Raw genomic sequence first — 17,937 nt, 5'->3', positions numbered from 1 at the left:
TTAAATGGCAAGTGGAGAGGAAAAGACGACTAAGCACAGCTTTAATATTTGCTTTTGAGAAAAGCTTCTTTAATCAAATCAACTAAAATTGATCTTGGACGAGCCATTGTCTTCACATGCAATGAGATAATTGATTAACGAGCCTTGTTTTAACTATTTGTAGCATGCATCCCGAATATTTCCATCATGTTGGTTCTCTTGTTTAACCAACTATTTAAACTCAGCATAGACTTTGATGAGGAGCTTAATATAGAACGAGAGGATGAAGTGGGACGATGAGGGAGGGAGTGACAGCTCGCTGAGGAAGGGTAGCATGAAGGCAGCAACAATCGAGGAGCTGGCCAGAGGGAAGAAGCAGGCATTTCGGCTGCTGTCGCTGCTCAAGGACTTGCTGTCGTCGCCGGAGAACCAGTCGGCGGCGGAGTTGCTGGTGGACGTCGTCGGGTGCTTCACCAGAGCTCTGGATTTTCTGGAACTGGAGAGGGCGGAGACGACCGATCAGCCGACGCGGCCTGTTCCAGATGCAGACTTCCGGGCATGCTCCGATGAACGGAGAAGTGATCTGGAACGGAGAGAGAGGAAGATCCATACTCCTCGGAAAATCAATTGCCAGAGAAGGTAGAGTTTTTGCTTCTTTTAATACCATGTTAGTTTATATATATATATATATATATATATTTATTTTCGTTTCTGTATTTTTAGCAAACACACAAAAAAATCATCATTATTTTTACAAAATGTCCCAAAGCTTTAAAATTTGTCATTTATTATTAAATAACTTTGGACAAAAATCAAATGGTCCTTATTTTTTTATCATCAAAAGGTCTTTCTTTTTAATTTTTTATTAAAAGGACGTCCCACTTTATTAGCAATTCCTATATAATGAATAACTTTTCTCTAGTATATTATTATTATTATTATTTTCTATCTAAATTCTGAACTAGTCGGACATTATAATAGTTATGAAATCATAACTGCTACTAACAACTACAACATTTTTAAACAAGTTAGTATGTGTTGTAATAAGTACTATTAAATCATAATTTCTACAACATATATATATATATATATATATATATATATATATATATATATATATATATATATATATATATATATATATATATATATATATATATATATATATAACAACTACAATATAAATATTTTTGAACAAGTTAAATATGCATTATAATAACTACAAAATCGTAATTACTATAACATGTGTAGCTGTTATAAAATTGTAACTATTATAACTCATCCGACTAATTCAAGATTTAACTAGTAAATAATAATATGAATAATATATATTAGAAAACAGTTGAATAATTATACATGAATAACTAATAAAAAAAACATGATATCTTTTTGATAAAGATAAATAAAAAAGAGACGTCCCTATTCCAAAAATAACTAATCGTCCTTCTTATTGGTTCTCCAATAACTTTTTATATGTTCATTTTCAAAGCATCTCTTAATCTACTTTTTTTTTTTAGCAAAATATGATCCTTCTTTGTCGTTCCTTTTGACTATACCATGAAGGTGATGTTTTGCAAGTTAAGATAGATACAACATGGAAAAATGATGAATATTTTTGAAGGAGATATGAAACTCAAAAAATTATTGCCCAAATAGAAGATAAACTTGAGAGTATTTTGAAGGTGTGAATATTTTTTCAAAATCTAAACATTCTTTTTAATTTTTTTTCTTTTTCTTTTTAGTCTTTTGATCATGAGATATCTCAAAACATCACATTAGATTGGATTTATATAAGTTTCCATTCCTGACAATGACAATGCAAAATCCCTTTTAATAGTGTCATTAAATGGACTTAAACATTTAATCTTTAATTGGGAGCTCATTTATTATTAGACTAAATAATTGTTAGTACATTCAGAACCTTCCCTAAAAAGTTGGCTTAGGCATCAAATTTAGAATTTTCTCTGATTAATTCCAGATCATTCTCCTATGAGAGGGCTTTTGTTGAGACTGAGCAATCCAAAACATACACTTGAATAATTCTTTCTGGTATGTATTGGATCATACAGAAGAGAGAAAATTAAAATATGTTTGTCCAAAAAAAAAGATCATTATAAAAGTAGATGATTTTTCCTTCTGATAAATTCTAACAAAATATATAATAGGAATAATGTGTTTCATTTATTTTTTTATGAAAATCTTATTAAATACATAGGTCCCCATGTGTAAATTAGTTATTGCAACTATTCCTCATGAGACCTATATATTGGACATGGACCTATAAAGGGAACTCACTAATTGGGGTTGGTGACGCATTGATCAGTGCAGACACATGGCAGCACTCGGAAGGCAGTCGTTTTTAATATTAAAGATATGAATACTTTTTTCATGAAAATTAAATTACGTCAAAATCGACTTTTCTATTGTAATGTACATTTCTATATCAAACCTTTTCTTCTTTTCTTTTTACTTTTTGATTTTTGCAGAGCATATCCTTACTCATGTAGAACAATACTGTCCCCCAAGATAGAAGATGATCACATCTGGCGGAAATATGGCCAAAAGGAAATCAATGGAACAAAACATCCAAGGTCAAAGTTTTTATTTATTTTTGAATTTTCAGACATCGCTGTATATATTATTATATATATATATTAATAAATAAGACTTTATTATTATATTTTGCAGGAGCTACTACAGATGCATCCACAAGCATGACCGAGGCTGCCAGGTCACGAGGCATGTGCAGAGGACCGAGAAGGACGACTCCATCTTCGCCATCACCTACGTAGGAGAGCACACTTGCATCGACAAATCTCGCGACGAGGAGGTGATAAGCAATCACTCCACTGGCAGTTCTTCCACACTGCATCGTCCATTCTTCGTCGACTTGGGACCATTAGCGACTGAAGGCAGCAGCCCTTTGTCGTCGTTAATGGCGGATTCTGTTTCACGATATGGTGGCTCCCTAGGCATGGAGTTTGCTTCTGAGTTCAAACTCGAGGATTGGCTTGCATCCAACAAGGATGAGTAATCGGGGCGATATAAATATTATTGAAGGAATAGTAATGCCTAGCTTCTTGAGTTAGTGTAACAGTGTTGTAAAATCCAACCGGGGTCTAAAAATGACCACGACTAGTTGTGTAAAGTCTGTGAACAGGTAATGGATTGGTGGGGCAAGAAGAGATCATCAAAATTTATTCATAAGATATGAATATTCGCATTAGTCAGCTTCGTCATCTCGGCCTTTAGCTTTAATTATTATATACATTATTAATCTGTGTCAAAGGCAAACTTTTCATTGAGTGTAGAAAGCGAAAGTCATTTAGCTCTAATATTTTATATATTTCTTTCATTTTACCATTAAAATTACCTTAAGATTTTTACCTTAGGGAAACATTCGTTCAAAAGAAAATTGAGCATGAGGTATATTCATTTTTTATCAACAAAAATGGAAAACAGTATGTTCATTTTGTTTTCAATAAAAAAAAACACTTAAAATTGAAGAGTAAATAAATAAATTGAATAGTACAATAAAGAAGGATCTGGATCTGCTGTTGATCTTTTGATGCCCTTGTATAACAAAATTTATTCTTTGCACCAGAGCTAAAGCTACCAAGAGTGCAATAAGTAACTAATGTTTCATGACACAAAGCATAAAACTGCAAACAATATAAACTGTCACAATCTGCAGACGAATTGGAATACGATCATCTACCAAAATTAGAGTTTCTTAACATATATAATAACGTTGTGTGTTCAAGAATAATAAATTCTAAATATAAATACAAAATATACAAAGGCTACAATTTTTTTTTTCATCACGCACCCAGAAAAATCAGTCCACATTGATTAATTTTCATGATCCAAGCTCGCAAGTTAACTGTGGCATAAAGAAGACAAGCGAGCAGTAGAGCAAAACCTCTTGTGGACCAGCATTCTCTATAAGTATAAACCCAAGACATTGAGAAAGTTATGGATATCCCGAAATTGAGCCTAAATTGTTTGTGCCCGAGACAATTTTACGTTAGTTTAGCTCAAAAGTAATTACAATTACGAGATCAAAACAGTTGGCTGGTTAAAGAGGGAGAAATCCCAGAATTATAAACAAAAGAAGACAAGGGGTAGCTATGCATGTACCCATCAGTAAAAAAACTGCAGTTAGTATTGTTCAATGCAGGCATTAAAGAATTTTCTGTAAAGCACAACTTAGACTTGTTAAGAAACTTGAAACAAATGGATCCAAACAAAACTAACGCAACAGTCAACTTACTGAAGCCAAAAATAAGATCAAAGACATTAAAAACAAAACAAAACACTAGTGACACGTGCTCATATAAATCCAAGCAGGACCAATATCTTTAATTCTTTCTATGCCAAGGACAAGCTTGGTCCACAGACTTCATGCTGATGCATGCTCAATCTCATCACTGAAAACCATCAGTTCATCATGATGCCAAGCATAAATAAAATGCAGCACATTAAAGAAGCAGCACTCACCTGTTATTTCATATCTAGCAGCAGTTTGGAGATTAATTCCACATGCATCTATAAAAAAACATTCACACAGTACAAAGTAAACATTAGGATCGAACAACTTCAGAACCCACACAATGCTCAAAATAAAAGTTCCCTGTTTAGAGGATTAGAACAACCTACCTTACACTCCGATTTAGAGTACAAAGTGACTATCACTAGAAAGAGAACTCAGTAGACATTCTCAGTACACATAGCTCAGCCTAATATGGTCGAGATCGCTGGCCGCTGTAATGATGCCTATCAGGTCCACCACCATCGTTATAATTGTCTCTGCGCCTATCTCCTCCACCATAACCCCCTCTGCCACCACTGTTTGTGTACAAGGAAAAAAAATGGAATGAACCACAAAACTTACTATTTTAACACAAATTTGTGACAATTGCAGCTGAAGATAATCACATAAAATGATAAATTTGCATAAGTACATAAATTTTGCTGGTACATCAAATATGCATATTATTGACAAGCTATTTAGAAATGACATTCATAATTGTCGAAAGAGTCAAAGTATGTAACATGGGCAATTATTTATCATAGAACATGAGATGTTGCATCCATAAATTCAAAAGGCAGTAGCAAATGTTTCAAAAAGAGGCCTAGGCAGCGAGCTGGAATGTTTCAAGTAGCATCCACCTCACCTTGGCAGAAACTGATCCAAATTAACCATATGAAGAGGGTCATACAAAAGGCAGTCTGGGTGGTCTAGGCATATTGGTGGAGAAAACGTAACTTTTGGGGTTTGGTTCACTTACTAAAGATAACCCTAATTTCTACTACCTCCACCATGAAACCCATTGGCCTTCTCCCATGTTCTCGACTGTCCACTCGTCCCCCATTATTCAATGCAATGCCAAGCTTCTGGCTGCAATTTCTAGTGATCTTCTGGATTTAATTTCCCCATCTATCTTCTGTAAGTGGGTTCTTTCTCTCTTCTCTAGGTGGGTTCCTAGTTTTCCTTTGTATTTTCTAGTTGATTTTCCACTGCATTTTCAAGTTCTTTTCTCTTCTCTTTTCACTAAGACCTAGTTTATTCCTGTCATTGTGACTAAGAATTCCTTTCACTACAACCCCACTATGACTGAATTATTCTTCCACTGCATTTCCATCGCAATTCTATGAAACTTTCAAATTGTTCACTGTTACCTAGTTATACATTTGTGTTATCCTTTCAAGTTGAGATGCCCATGAAAATTTTAAATCAGAATATCATAAATTTTCAAGTATCTTACTACTTTATATACTAACTATAGAAAAAAAATCATCAAATTTAGTTGACTTGTAGATCAATAGAATTAGAAATTGGTCTACTTGCATCCCGCCCAGAACTGTCTTACAATATTTTGGCCATGCACTGATTATCTTCTATCAAGTTTATTCCAAAAAATGTCATAGTTAGGTTGAAGTTGAACCAGTAACCTGGCATATGATATGGGCAAATAACATGAAAATGATGACAAATGCATATGTGATTGTATGAATAACCAACACTTTTCCAATGACTAACCAACCCATCAAAGATACCAACCATATACCTTTTCTTAGATACAACATCCATTAAGAGTAGCCACTAAGAAGATTAGTTACCTTCCTATGATACTGACAGTCCCGAAAAAAACTAAAGGTTTGGAAATTTCAGTCTCAGTAACAGACAGTGCAATATTTACTATATAACGAGTTATGAAAGGATTCAAGCAACAAATTGGCATATCCTTTTTTCCAATTGAATGCTTAACAATAGCTTGAGCCAAGGCTAATAGCAAATCCTAAGAGTAAACTATTTGGGGTTAAAACTCTTGATAATTTTTCCAGGATAAAAGAATGGCTCTCACACAAAATAAATCTTTATAGACAGTTAAACAGCTTAGTAGAAGAAAAATAAAAGTGCTCAGATTCCATTAAAATATAAAACGCACAACATCAAATGGAAACAAACAAGAGGATGAATAACTAGTTCACAGAATAGAAGATTATCATATAACATTTACCATTATGGCACACTAGCTTTTCTAAACGCAATACATAAAAAATGTAATGCCAATAAAAATGGAGCCAAATAGGTGTGTGAAAATGTGAAAGAAATCAACTAATGGTAGGAATGAATATCAAGTCTAGCATTTCGAGCCTAGTAAAGAATTAAAGTTCAACTTCTTCAAATCAAAAGGAGGGGAAAATCAAACTAAAGCACAATACCCATGGCCATATGAAGGGGGTGCTTTGGGTGCAGTCTTCTCTGCCATTGCAACAGTAATCTTGTATCCTCTCATGTCATAGTCTAAAAAGATGTTTCACAAGATATCAAGAAATAAAATCATCGGAAGACTAGTCAAGTTCTATAATACAAAGTATGTAGCTTACTATTATAGAAGCCTCCAGCAGAATGTGCGGCAGCAGGATCTTCATATGAGAGTACAGCATCTCCTTTGTTGTTTCCAAATTCATCTGTATATATCTTTATATTCCAAGGCCACTGATCTTTGTAGCCTCGCTTTTGCTTGATCCTGCCAACCTATTAAATGACAAGTGCTTCAGAAATTCTCAGTTTATATGCTGAACTAGCAAATTTCTTGTCACAATTTTTTTTTTAAAAAAAATGGTTTTCATCAAACTCACTATTTGACCAAAAAAACTGACAAGGAATGTCAAATTTTCATATACTTGGGACCTTAGGAAAGAAATGGATCAAATAGCAAATGCCCATTGTATGACACATTAACCATATGATTGCCTCAGTGGATGAAGAATGAATCATGAATGCAGCAGATCGTATTTTACTCATGTTGCAAGAGAGCAAAAAAAAAAATGGTGGTGGATAGGGAAATGAAACATGCAGATTCCATTTGAAGTCAAAATATGTTGTGAATCAAGGAAACATCAGAAATGCAGACAAAAACAGATGTATAGATTGAGGTGAAAAGAAATGAAATCAAAAAGTAATCAAAAGCTAATTCTAGGTTCTTGCAAGGTGAGTGATATAGGCATAAATTGAGGGGTAGCAATCAGAAAATATATCTCTTTTAAGAGAAATTAAGAGTCAATGGCAGTACTTCAACAATAAAAAAAAATGGTGCAAAGTTCACTTGCTAAAATGATACAATCACTGAACTCGCTTGAAGCACAAGAAAAAGCAGCAGCATTTATGAGTTGAAATGTTAACACCTAAAGAATGTCAAATAAAAACTTATAGTGCTGTTGTTGCTCATATGCAGGTGAATACACAAACAATAGGCAGATAAAAGAACACAAAACAAAGTATAATCTGAATTCTGAATGGATCCCAAGAACTAAACAATTCACATAAAATATATCAGGACATCCATCACCTACTAAATAAATGCTAATAAGCTATAGGTATCGGAAATTTCCTCATAAGCAAATCCTAGAGTCTCAGCTAATTCATGTGTAACATTGTCAATCTATTTCAGGAAAAGATCAACTGATTCAGGCTCATTGTTGATCAAAACAACTAAATAGTTCCCAAGGCTTTTGCAGCCAAAGTGCAATCTTCTCTTGCAAAAAGAGTAAATTAATATTGAGGCAACAACTTAGATTCACATTAGAACAATCTACCATGTAGTTGATTGCTTTTTATTCTCTTCCTTCAAATAGCCATATCATATTGGCTCAGACACACAACAAACCATATGGGAAGAAACAAGTCTACATATTTTATACTGCCAAAATTCTTGAATCTAATGCATAGTATGTCTGAACTCATAGCATCAATATGTAAACGATTATGATGCCCAGTAAAGGGCACAATACTACATCAATGGTTGCATATAATATATGATGGCTATTCGCAGATATCCTAACAAAGGATGACAATTGACATATAAGAAAAATTTTGAGAGAGTATTGTATCATAACCAGTGGGGAAAAGGCCTTAAAGAATATTTCTTAATCAGAACAATGTACAAAGAGAGAAGAAAGATTTGCAATTTCTGAGATTGCAAACAAGGCTAATGGCATTCCTCCTTGACACTAAAGAACAGAAAGTAATTATAAACAAAAGTTAAACTGCAGAAGGAACATCACAAGATCATTTCCAGGAAAGTAAATGTCTGATATGGATATTGGTTGCATAACCAATTATCAAGCTACTAATCCGTACATATAACACAACTATATTATAATAAATAAATCCATGGCCTTCAAAAACTAAAACTTCCTTCTGAACAAATGAATTTACTCAATGCATTTACAACTAAATCAGTTACATGTACTTGCAAATAGACAAGGGTACAGTTAATAACAGTAGAACACTGCTTTTCCATCACCCTAATAGTGGATATATGCACGTCCTCCAAAGAGAATAAAGATACTATCTAGAATGGTAATTCCCATCATAACTTACGGTTTGATGGACAATGAAAAATATTATATGCTTTTACCTTAATTCCTTAAGCAAATAATCTTGTGAGTAATCTTAACCACATCAAGGCAATTAAACCAAAAGGTCAGCACTTGAATAGTCATGATTTTCCATCACCAGGTTTAAGTCCAATGCTAGGCTGTTCAGATTTCATTTAACTATGTAAAATTATAAATAAATGATCCTATGAAAATAGAAATATGAACACATCAATATTATTTCCCATAAAAAGACAATCAGTTTGATGCAAATTAACCAATATTAATAAAGCAAATAGATGATAGCTAGTATATCTGACATAAATAGATGTGCATATCTAATACCTGCCCAATTCCTCCAAAAAGGTCACGTAGCTCATCTGTAGTCACATCAGGAGGCAAGTTTGAGATATAGATCCTTGAGTTATCACAAGATTCTCCACAGCTTTCATCGCATTGTTTGATCGGACCAGTAGCATCAGTAGGAGCAGCACCATACGCACCACCTCCATGGCGAGGTGGAGCACCACCACCACCAGCACGACCAGGGTTACCACGGTCACCATATCCGGATGGTGGAGCACCATAGCTAGATGGTGGACCACCACGGGCCAAAGAACCTTCATTAGGATATGCATTTGGAGGGGGTGCACCGTACGAAGGAGGGTAGGAATTGGGGCCACCATAGCTGCTAGGAGGTGTAACAGAATCAACAGTATAAGGATTATTTGCACTGTAAGGATTAGGAGGGTAATTTCCGACAGCACCACCAGGACCACCATAGCCAGCTGAAGGAGGTGGCGCAACTTGACCATAACCACCATCCTCCCTCTCTAGACTATTGTCATTAAAAGAACCACCTCTTCCACCATAGTCACCACCTCTTCCCTGTGAATCTCCGCCTCTTCCTTCACAATCACTTCTACCACCACGAGCCCCAGAATATCCACCACCCCGACTGTTATAACTGCCACGGCCACCACCTCCACCACCTCTATTGTAACCACTGCCACCATCACCTCCTCTGTTACTGTCACCATAACCACCATCACCTCCTCTGTTACTGTCACTATAACCACCACCACGTCCACCGCCGCCACCTCGTCCACCGCCACCACCGCCAACACCGCCGCCGCCGGGACACGGAGCTCCACATTTGTTGCACTCCACTCTTCTCGCGAAGTTCAGATTTCCACAACTGCACCAAGAACTTAACTTTATTGCACAAAAAAGAGGGCAAATAAAGGAATCAAAAGACAACTCAACTTCGGAAACAAAAATAAACTTACCTTGGGTTAGGGCAGCGCCAATCTCCCTCCCGACCAACTCCGCCACCACGACCACCACCTCGGTGGTCGCCTCCACCTCCCCGGTTTCCACGATCTCCACCTTGATATCCACCTCCACCGTACCCGCCACCTCCACCTATACAAAACGACGAGTCAAAACCCCAAACCCTAGATCTCGAGAATCCCAACACTATCAGATAGACGGGAATAAAAAAACGACACCCAAGCGACAAGAAGAGAGTACAACACCTCGATTCCCCTGGTTTCCATTGTACCCGCCGCCGCCGCCTCCTCGACCTCGTCCGTAACCGCCGCCGCGAGGAAGCTGCGCGGCGTCATCGGGTCCGCCGGAGCCGTAGGAACCTGACATGAATTCGGGGTTCGGCTTCCCTTGCCCAAAGGAAGAAGAGGGGCGATCGAACGAACAGAACGGCGACAAAGAGATAGATATTAGTTATTAAGATTTAGGGTTGAGAGGTTATCAAGGAGCTCGAGCCCGACGCAGATATTTTCTTCCTTGGCTCGTCAATATACAACCCGGCCTACCGGTAAAATAAAATAAAATAAAATAGGGTCCCACGAACAAGTCAATCACTCCCCTTGTTATAAAATTAGAATTTCCAATATTCTCGTTGGTTCCTCATTGCCTTTTGTTTTGGGGCTGGTGAGCCTTCTGTTTTGGGGCTGGTGACCGAGTAAGCGACGCTCGCTCGCGCCCTATCGACAATGGCAATCACCTCCTTCGCCTACCGCACCACGCACCCATTAACTCAATATCTGAGAGTATCGACGGCGGCGGCTCGCGGACGTCTCTGGTTAATCATCGTTGGGCCTTCTTTAGCGAACGGACGAGTTGGTCGGGCCCATCGCTGCCACAAGTAGTGAATCGGTCGCCCTCTTCCTCGCCAACGACCTACTGAGGAATCACGACGCGATCGAGGATGGTAGCTAGTCATGCAACCGTCTATGTTGCCACGAACTGACTCCTCCAGCCATTGCTACAGAAATTCAAGATTTCTTATCTCCAATTTCAGCAACTCACTTAGCAAAATCAAAGAGATTCGAAAACTGCTAGCTGCTTTTTTGTATCGACATTGTCTGCCGCGACGAGCAACAAAATGCGATAAGTGAGTTGCCGCGACTTTGTAAAACTGCTAGAAAAACACTCGTGATCAAAAATTTTCGATGACTGTTTTCACCGGAGTTGTTCAGTAGTTGAAGGTAATATTTAAAATATTTAATCAGACTTCATTTGATGAGTTGGATTAGTTCCTTGACTGGTCAAGTTTAAGGTCCGAACATCAGACTGTAGGCCAAGCACTTCACGTGAAGCTCGAGAATCCGATTTAACGCCCAAGTACTAGACCCGACAATCAAGTACCAGATTCAAGGCCCGAACATTAGACTTACACCCCAACATTTAATGAGAAGTCTGAGGACTAAGTTCAATACCCAAGTATTGAACTCGACGAATTGAGTACCATATTCAGGGCAGAACACTAGACTTGATACGCCAAGCATTTCACGTGAAGCTTGAGAACTCAGTCCAATGCCTGAGTTTCAGATCAGACGACTAAGTATCAGATTCAAGGCCCGAACACCAAATTCGATCCTCGAGCACCAGCCTCGGCGCTCGAGCATCATGTGTTTCAACCTACACGTCAAGTATTCGACTCCCATGCCTGATAATTTGTGTGGATGTGCAGTTCTAGAGTCAGATGAAATTAGTATTGTAAATCACCTACTGGTTGATACATGGTAGATCCTTGCAATTGGAGAGACAGATAACAGTTGTTGGATCTGGTCTTTCATTGAGGCTCACAAATGGCTAGAATGAGGTGTAATTGAAAAGACCCCTTAATAGATGCTTCCCCGACAGCTATATAAGCTCTAAAACGGATATCTCATAGGTATGATTTTCTTCCCGCAAAGAGAGGTGATTTCTTTTCCATTACGTCTTTTGTTATCTTTTTTCCTTCTGCTTCTTCTCTTTTCTTCTTTGGCAAGATCACTATTCTTCCACTGTGAGGATACTGATTTGAGCATTGAAATACCAATGTCGGTTAAACCGACTAACTCTAATGCTCTCTATCTTCTTAGGTTATTAGATTCCAAGATCTATTGGGGTGGAATTATCGGAAAAGGAGAAACCCAAGCAAAAAACTAAAAAAAAAAAAACACCGTCAAATACTATTACATCTTTAGCGGAAACACCGTCAAATACTATAACATCTTTAGCGGTTCTCTAAGTCTATTTTTATCCTTTTCCTACGCATGAATTTTTTAGGGGGCATCAAACATTCATAAGTAAATTGCTTAAGGATCCTTAATAATTTGAATTTGTGACAAATAAGCACTATAACACGATGTTTTTAACCAAAAAAATACTTATTAATATTATGTATTTTAATATATGTTACATAAATTATTAGTTTAAATGATATTTATTATGTTTAATTTAGATTTTTATTATTTACTTAATAATTTTGAAGAGTTAAAAGTTTTATTTTAAATTAAAAAATTGAGCTTAGCGGACTTGATTGGGCTAGAACCAAAAAAAAACTTATTAATATTATGTATTTTAATATATGTTAATAAATTATTAGTTTAAATGATATTTATTATGTTTATTTTAGATTCTGGAGTTAAAAGTTTTATTTTAAATTAAAAAAATGAGCTCGGACTTGAGGCATAAGCCACGGGCATTTATTTTATTGAGCCCCTTCAATTTTTTAAAATATTATGTATATATATAATAAAATATAATTATTATTTTATTTTGGAAAAGTACGAGTTTGACTGATAAATATTTAAAATTATAAGCTAAAATAAGTTTTAACTGAGATTTATATTTTAGTTGATAATTTTAATTTTTACTATCCAAATTAGATTTACTTGGTCATTTTTTATGCGTTAAGTTGTCTTTGATTGATAATTTTAAATTTTTGATTGACTGTAGTTAGATTCAATAGTAATTTTTAATTTTTAATGATTAAAATTAAATTTGATCAAGAATTTTTAATTTTTTATTGGTCAAAATTAAATTTGATTGATATTTTTAATTTCCTACTATCAAAATTAGATTTGATTAATAATTTATAATTTTTTAATCAAAATCATGATCTCGTGATTGAATTACAGCTCGATCCAAACTGTGATTGGTAGGCTGTGGAATTGACTATAATGGTGGAATATGTCATCTCAACGATCTCACACGTCATGTCTATGATTTGGCAATTTGGCACTGTACTTGCAATTTTTCAAATTATATTATTTTAAAATAACAATCAAACTTACTATGCAATTCTAGTCAAAAGTATGAATAAGATACTATTTTAATAGATTTTGGCCATGAAATGAATGAAAGAACACCCTTCTGTATATAGACGCTTATATAGAGCCTTTCATTTTGCATGTGGCTGGACTTGTGTAGGCCACGAGCTTCGAGAATCTCACGGGAGAATACTGCCATGAATGGACAGAGAGATGGAAATGGACACGGAAAGAAAAACCAAACGCCGAAGACTTCCAATTCAACGCTGTGCAATAATGCGTGCTCCATCGCCTCTCTCTGAGTGCGATCTTTTGGCCACGGACACGGAGGACGCAAACGGCAAAGCATTACGCGAGGCCACCACGCGCCCCTCCCTCTCATGCCTTATCTTCTCCCTCCTCGTCATCTTTACCCTCGTCGAGCACGCAAATGCGATCGTTTTCATTCAACTCTTGCTTCTATTCCCATACTTCTATTTTGGTTCATTCAAATGGAGGAAGAAATTTCTCTTGTTTATTTTTCAACCATTCGCTGTATTTTCCGCCTAATTTATCCAAATCTCCAATGAAAAGAATACAAATTAAAATTGACTACCAATTAAAATTGGGTTTGATTTGTCAAGCGATCGATTAATCACATTGCCATCGACTCGAAAATTTAACGAGAAATTAATGAAATGGCCCACGCCTCCACAAGGAAAAATAAAATAAAATAAAATAATTTTAATTTAATTCTTCACGGGGCTGGATATCGTGATTCCTCCTTGTCATTGACAACCGACCCAGCATTACCCACCAATAACGTGGCGAGTAGCGACGTGTGACGAACACGAGCCGGCCACACGCGCCTCCCCACCTAATCCTTCATCTCTACCGTCCGTTCCCTCTTTAAAGACATCCCGCCATCCATTATCTGCTCTCATCCATTTCCAAATCCTAAGTTCCTCTTCCACTTCCTCCTCAGTTCGCCACCATGCTTCTCAAGGCTCCTCAGTTCGGTCTCCTCGCCGTCGCCGCCTCCGCCTCCGCCTCCGCCTCCGACGCCTCACCTCGTACGGCGGACGTCGGTGGCGGAAGGTTTCCGTTTCCCTTCTCCTACTTGAAGCTCTCGAAGGAGGGGCGTCGGAGAGGGCCGATACTCGCCATCGAGGGCGGACAAGCCATCACTGGTGTCGTGTTCCAGCCGTTCGAGGAGCTCAAGAGAATCGAGGCGTCTCTCGTCCCCATCGCCCTCGATCAGTCCCTTGCCCGCCAGAAATACACCGACGACTGCGAAGCGGCCATTAATGTTCAGATCAAGTACTTTCTTTCGCCAATAAATTTTTTTTTCTCATTCTTCTATTGTTTCTCATTTAATTTAACCTTCTCCTATATACCGCTTGATAATATGCTTTATCTTATTTGTTTTCCAGATCGTAATTAGATTGGGGAGAGAATCAGTTAGTCTTATAGTTTTGCTTCTAGTGGCCATATTTTTACTGTTTAGTGCTGTTACGATTTATTGAATTGAATTTTGCGACTGCCAAAAGGTCATGAATCGCGGGAGCAAATGCCTTATCCTTCCACGGGGTCCATCACGGCAGAAAAATATTGAGTCTTTTGAAAGAATTTTGCTTGCCGGTTTTCTAACCTTTATGACTGTTTTAAGAGGACATTATGAGCCGTCGAGATGATTGTTGGGTTTCTGTTATTTTTTGATTTGTATAAACAATTTATATTTTGGAACTATTACTTTTAATTATTTGGATGCTGGAATTCTATGTGAAAGGATGTGATTGTGTTATTTTTACCTCTTATTCTTGCTTCAGTATTTTATTTGTTGTCTATGTTAAGTGTTTTAACTGACTAGATTCTAAGATTTCTCACTTTTAATTATTTGGATGCTGGAATTCTATGTGAAAAGGATGTGATTGTGTTATTTTTACCTCTTATTCTTGCTTCAGTATTTTATTTGTTGTCTGTGTTAAGTGTTTTAACTGACTAGATTCTAAGATTTCTCTTGCTAATGTTCTTCTCATGGGTGTTTTTATTCAGCGTGGAATACAATGTCTCCTATGCGTATCATGCTCTGTTTGCTTACTTTGATCGAGATAACGTTGCGCTAAAAGGCCTGGCAAAGTAAGTCTTTGACAAATCACAGTTGTATTCATATCCTTGATATGCATGGGACTGAGGTTTTTATTATTGTCATATATTTAAGATTCTTCAACGAATCCAGTGATGAGGAAAGGGATCATGCTGAGAAACTGATTAAGTACCAGGTATCTAGCAATCTTCTACTCCTCGAGATTTTCTGTCTTTATTTTCCCCTTTGATGTCCGTTATAATATTTTGGAGGATTGCTCTTTCTGATGTATAGTAACTGAGGGGTTTTTTATTGACCAGAACAAAAGAGGAGGAAGGGTTAAGCTTTTGCCAATAGTTACACCCCTGACTGAATTTGATCACCCCGAGAAGGGTGATGCTTTGTATGGTAAGAACAATGGAGTCACTGTGGGTATATCAATCTTGTTGCCTGGTTTAAGGACTTATATTTTGATATATCTGGATCATTATCAAGTTCAAGAATGTTTCTGTCAATACCCAATCTGATTATTTGAACTGAATTAGGCATCTGCCATTCTTAAGTTTGAGATGATTTTTGATGTCACGGCTTTCACTTATGTGGTAATTGTTGATGCACTTCAGCATGCCATACCTGCAAACAATCACATGGAAGTGCAAGATAGCATCAAAAAACAACAACAACACACATGCAAAAAAAAAAAAAAAAAAAAACAAAGAAAAAAAAAGAAAAAGAGATGGTTTTGAGAGAAGAAGCTTAAGAAAAGCAGCTGGACCTTTTCACTAGGAAAAAAAGGGCAATACATCAAATATGTCCTTTCAAGAGAAAAAGTACTTTGTTTCTTATGCAGTTTATTTTGCTATTGATATTCTAACTTAATTCATGTCTTTATCTTGTTGGGACCTCATAATTACTCATTACACTAGTAATACATATGCTTCTTTGACACAGACCATTTCATCACTAATTGAGCATTTGATGTGAGTTCTTAACCCATTCAGCGGAGACCTATTTAGTGGTTTTGTTGTGATTTTTTTTACTGAGATTAAATGGCTATTAACTTATAGCTAATGGTATTTATTCAGCAATGGAATTGGCTTTGGCTCTTGAGAAGCTGACAAATGAGAAACTACTCCAGTTACACAGTGTGAGTAAATTTCTCCGTATATGCGCTTATTGGTTTTCAGCACTGGGTTTGCATTGAAGATAATCTTGCATAACATTTGGACAAACAGGTAGCTCAAAATGCCAATGATCCTCAACTGACTGACTTCATTGAGAGTGAGTTTCTTGAAGAGCAGGTAAGCTTGCATTCTTGTCCTGGTCCTTGCCTTTCAATTATCAGAAACTAATGCTTGAATGCGAAAAACATTTTGCACTTGGATTTTGAACTGTTAGTCCTCTAAATTACTTGCCCAACCATCAAAACCACTGCAACTTTCAATTTTTGATGCTCACGGGAAGCATAGGAGGATAAGTGTATTGCAGTCCCCATTTAGTACACGCTCATCAATTTTATACTCTTTACCTTTTGTGAAATCCTGGAAGACTCAGCGATAATACTTCCTGTGTATCTTGTACTTTGTTTTCAGGTGGAAACAATTAAAAAGGTCTCTGAATATGTTGCGCAGTTGAGGAGAGTTGGAAAGGGACATGGTGAGACCAGAATCAACATCCTCATGCCCCATTCTTTTTACTCGACATTTATTTCAATGTTTCTTATGTATCTTTAAATTGTCTTTCAGGAGTTTGGCATTTCGACCAGAAGCTTCTCCATGAAGGAGATGCAGCATGAGGTTTACGAGGAATATTGTCCTTCTGTCTTATCTAGTTCTAGATTGTTGTAGTCCCGTCTCGTGCTCGAACCTTTTGGTTGTCGTCGTTATCGCTTAGGTTATCTCTATTTCCTCTTTCCATGTAGTAGTGTGAATAAAATCTCAGTAGAAATCAGAGTGGGTCAATCGTCAATGTACTGGTTCCGTGTAGTAATTTGTGGCTCAATTTTAAATATCTACGAACTCAGTTTAATGCATCAATCTTAAAATGTTTACGAACTTAAAGGTCACTGTATCTGATCTTAATCACTTCCTGTTTTTTTTTTTCCCACTGTGTTTTGTTTGTTGTGGCCGATGCTTCAGATCTCCTACCCAAACTAACCACTTGTCAATGCTCTACATGGACAACTCAAAACTATTTTGAACTTTTATAAAATCATCAATATAATTTATACAAATTCTTGTATAGAAAGTCATCCATTTATTATGATTTTTAATCAAAATGATAAAAAAACTAATGTTGGTGTTGATCATTTAAAGGTCATTAAAACATTTCTTAAAAATTTTTAGAAGCATTTAGAAATTGTTTATCTTGACGAGTCAAATTTGCTTTCACTATATCAAGCATTTATGGCCACTTGTAAATAGAAAAATATTTATATAATTA

At 36.5% G+C, this 17,937-nt stretch overlaps 3 protein-coding genes across 5 annotated transcripts; 2 read left to right on the top strand and 1 right to left on the bottom strand.

The window, feature by feature from the left end:
- Positions 1 to 176: 176 nt before the first annotated feature.
- LOC141847452 (transcription factor WRKY45-1-like) lies at positions 177 to 3,164 on the top strand. Its single transcript, XM_074735502.1, has 3 exons — positions 177 to 618; positions 2,466 to 2,570; positions 2,668 to 3,164. The coding sequence occupies exons 1-3, from the start codon at positions 263 to 265 to the stop codon at positions 3,011 to 3,013; spliced, it is 807 nt and encodes a 268-aa protein (XP_074591603.1). The 5' UTR covers positions 177 to 262; the 3' UTR covers positions 3,014 to 3,164.
- A 1,042-nt stretch (positions 3,165 to 4,206) lies between these two features.
- Positions 4,207 to 10,641, bottom strand: LOC141814116 (transcription initiation factor TFIID subunit 15b-like). 3 transcript variants are annotated; one of them, XR_012600447.1, is made up of 8 exons: positions 10,407 to 10,641; positions 10,158 to 10,293; positions 9,214 to 10,066; positions 6,874 to 7,024; positions 6,709 to 6,790; positions 4,639 to 4,827; positions 4,480 to 4,527; positions 4,207 to 4,409 (listed from the first exon to the last, which is right to left on the bottom strand). XR_012600447.1 is itself a non-coding variant. In XM_074702091.1 (6 exons), the coding sequence occupies exons 1-6, from the start codon at positions 10,525 to 10,527 to the stop codon at positions 4,719 to 4,721; spliced, it is 1,452 nt and encodes a 483-aa protein (XP_074558192.1). In that variant the 5' UTR covers positions 10,528 to 10,641; the 3' UTR covers positions 4,541 to 4,718. The 3 variants fall into 3 exon arrangements, 1 of the variants encoding a protein (XP_074558192.1); XR_012600445.1 differs by having other exon boundaries at positions 4,207 to 4,527; XM_074702091.1 differs by lacking the exons at positions 4,207 to 4,409; positions 4,480 to 4,527 and having other exon boundaries at positions 4,541 to 4,827.
- Positions 10,642 to 14,365: 3,724 nt separating this feature from the next.
- On the top strand, positions 14,366 to 17,531 carry LOC141831097 (ferritin-3, chloroplastic-like). The gene is made up of 8 exons (XM_074718532.1): positions 14,366 to 14,729; positions 15,465 to 15,548; positions 15,631 to 15,691; positions 15,816 to 15,903; positions 16,581 to 16,642; positions 16,731 to 16,796; positions 17,088 to 17,151; positions 17,241 to 17,531. The coding sequence occupies exons 1-8, from the start codon at positions 14,404 to 14,406 to the stop codon at positions 17,288 to 17,290; spliced, it is 801 nt and encodes a 266-aa protein (XP_074574633.1). The 5' UTR covers positions 14,366 to 14,403; the 3' UTR covers positions 17,291 to 17,531.
- Positions 17,532 to 17,937: the final 406 nt, after the last annotated feature.

The sequence above is a fragment of the Curcuma longa genome, chromosome 1, assembly GCF_044706935.1.
Source record: "Curcuma longa cultivar G26 ecotype Majalengka, Jawa Barat chromosome 1, ITB_CL_G26_1.1, whole genome shotgun sequence".
Taxonomy (NCBI): Eukaryota; Viridiplantae; Streptophyta; class Magnoliopsida; order Zingiberales; family Zingiberaceae; genus Curcuma; species Curcuma longa.
The sequence above is the reverse complement of the archived record's forward strand: the minus strand, read 5'-3'. Positions and strand labels throughout refer to the sequence as shown.

Excerpts from the sequence above, each read along its gene's own strand:
- LOC141847452 (XM_074735502.1), top strand. The coding sequence starts at position 263 with ATGAAGTGGGACGATGAGGGAGGGAGTGACAGCTCGCTGAGGAAGGGT. Across the intron at positions 619-2,465 it reads AAAATCAATTGCCAGAGAAG|AGCATATCCTTACTCATGTA; the intron begins GTAGAGTTTTTG and ends TGATTTTTGCAG. Across the intron at positions 2,571-2,667 it reads AATGGAACAAAACATCCAAG|GAGCTACTACAGATGCATCC; the intron begins GTCAAAGTTTTT and ends TATATTTTGCAG.
- LOC141831097 (XM_074718532.1), top strand. The coding sequence starts at position 14,404 with ATGCTTCTCAAGGCTCCTCAGTTCGGTCTCCTCGCCGTCGCCGCCTCC. Across the intron at positions 15,549-15,630 it reads GCGCTAAAAGGCCTGGCAAA|ATTCTTCAACGAATCCAGTG; the intron begins GTAAGTCTTTGA and ends CATATATTTAAG. Across the intron at positions 17,152-17,240 it reads GAGAGTTGGAAAGGGACATG|GAGTTTGGCATTTCGACCAG; the intron begins GTGAGACCAGAA and ends ATTGTCTTTCAG.
- LOC141814116 (XM_074702091.1), bottom strand. The coding sequence starts at position 10,527 with ATGTCAGGTTCCTACGGCTCCGGCGGACCCGATGACGCCGCGCAGCTT. Across the intron at positions 10,294-10,406 it reads TGGAAACCAGGGGAATCGAG|GTGGAGGTGGCGGGTACGGT; the intron begins GTGTTGTACTCT and ends CGTTTTGTATAG. Across the intron at positions 6,791-6,873 it reads TGCTGGAGGCTTCTATAATA|ACTATGACATGAGAGGATAC; the intron begins GTAAGCTACATA and ends ACATCTTTTTAG.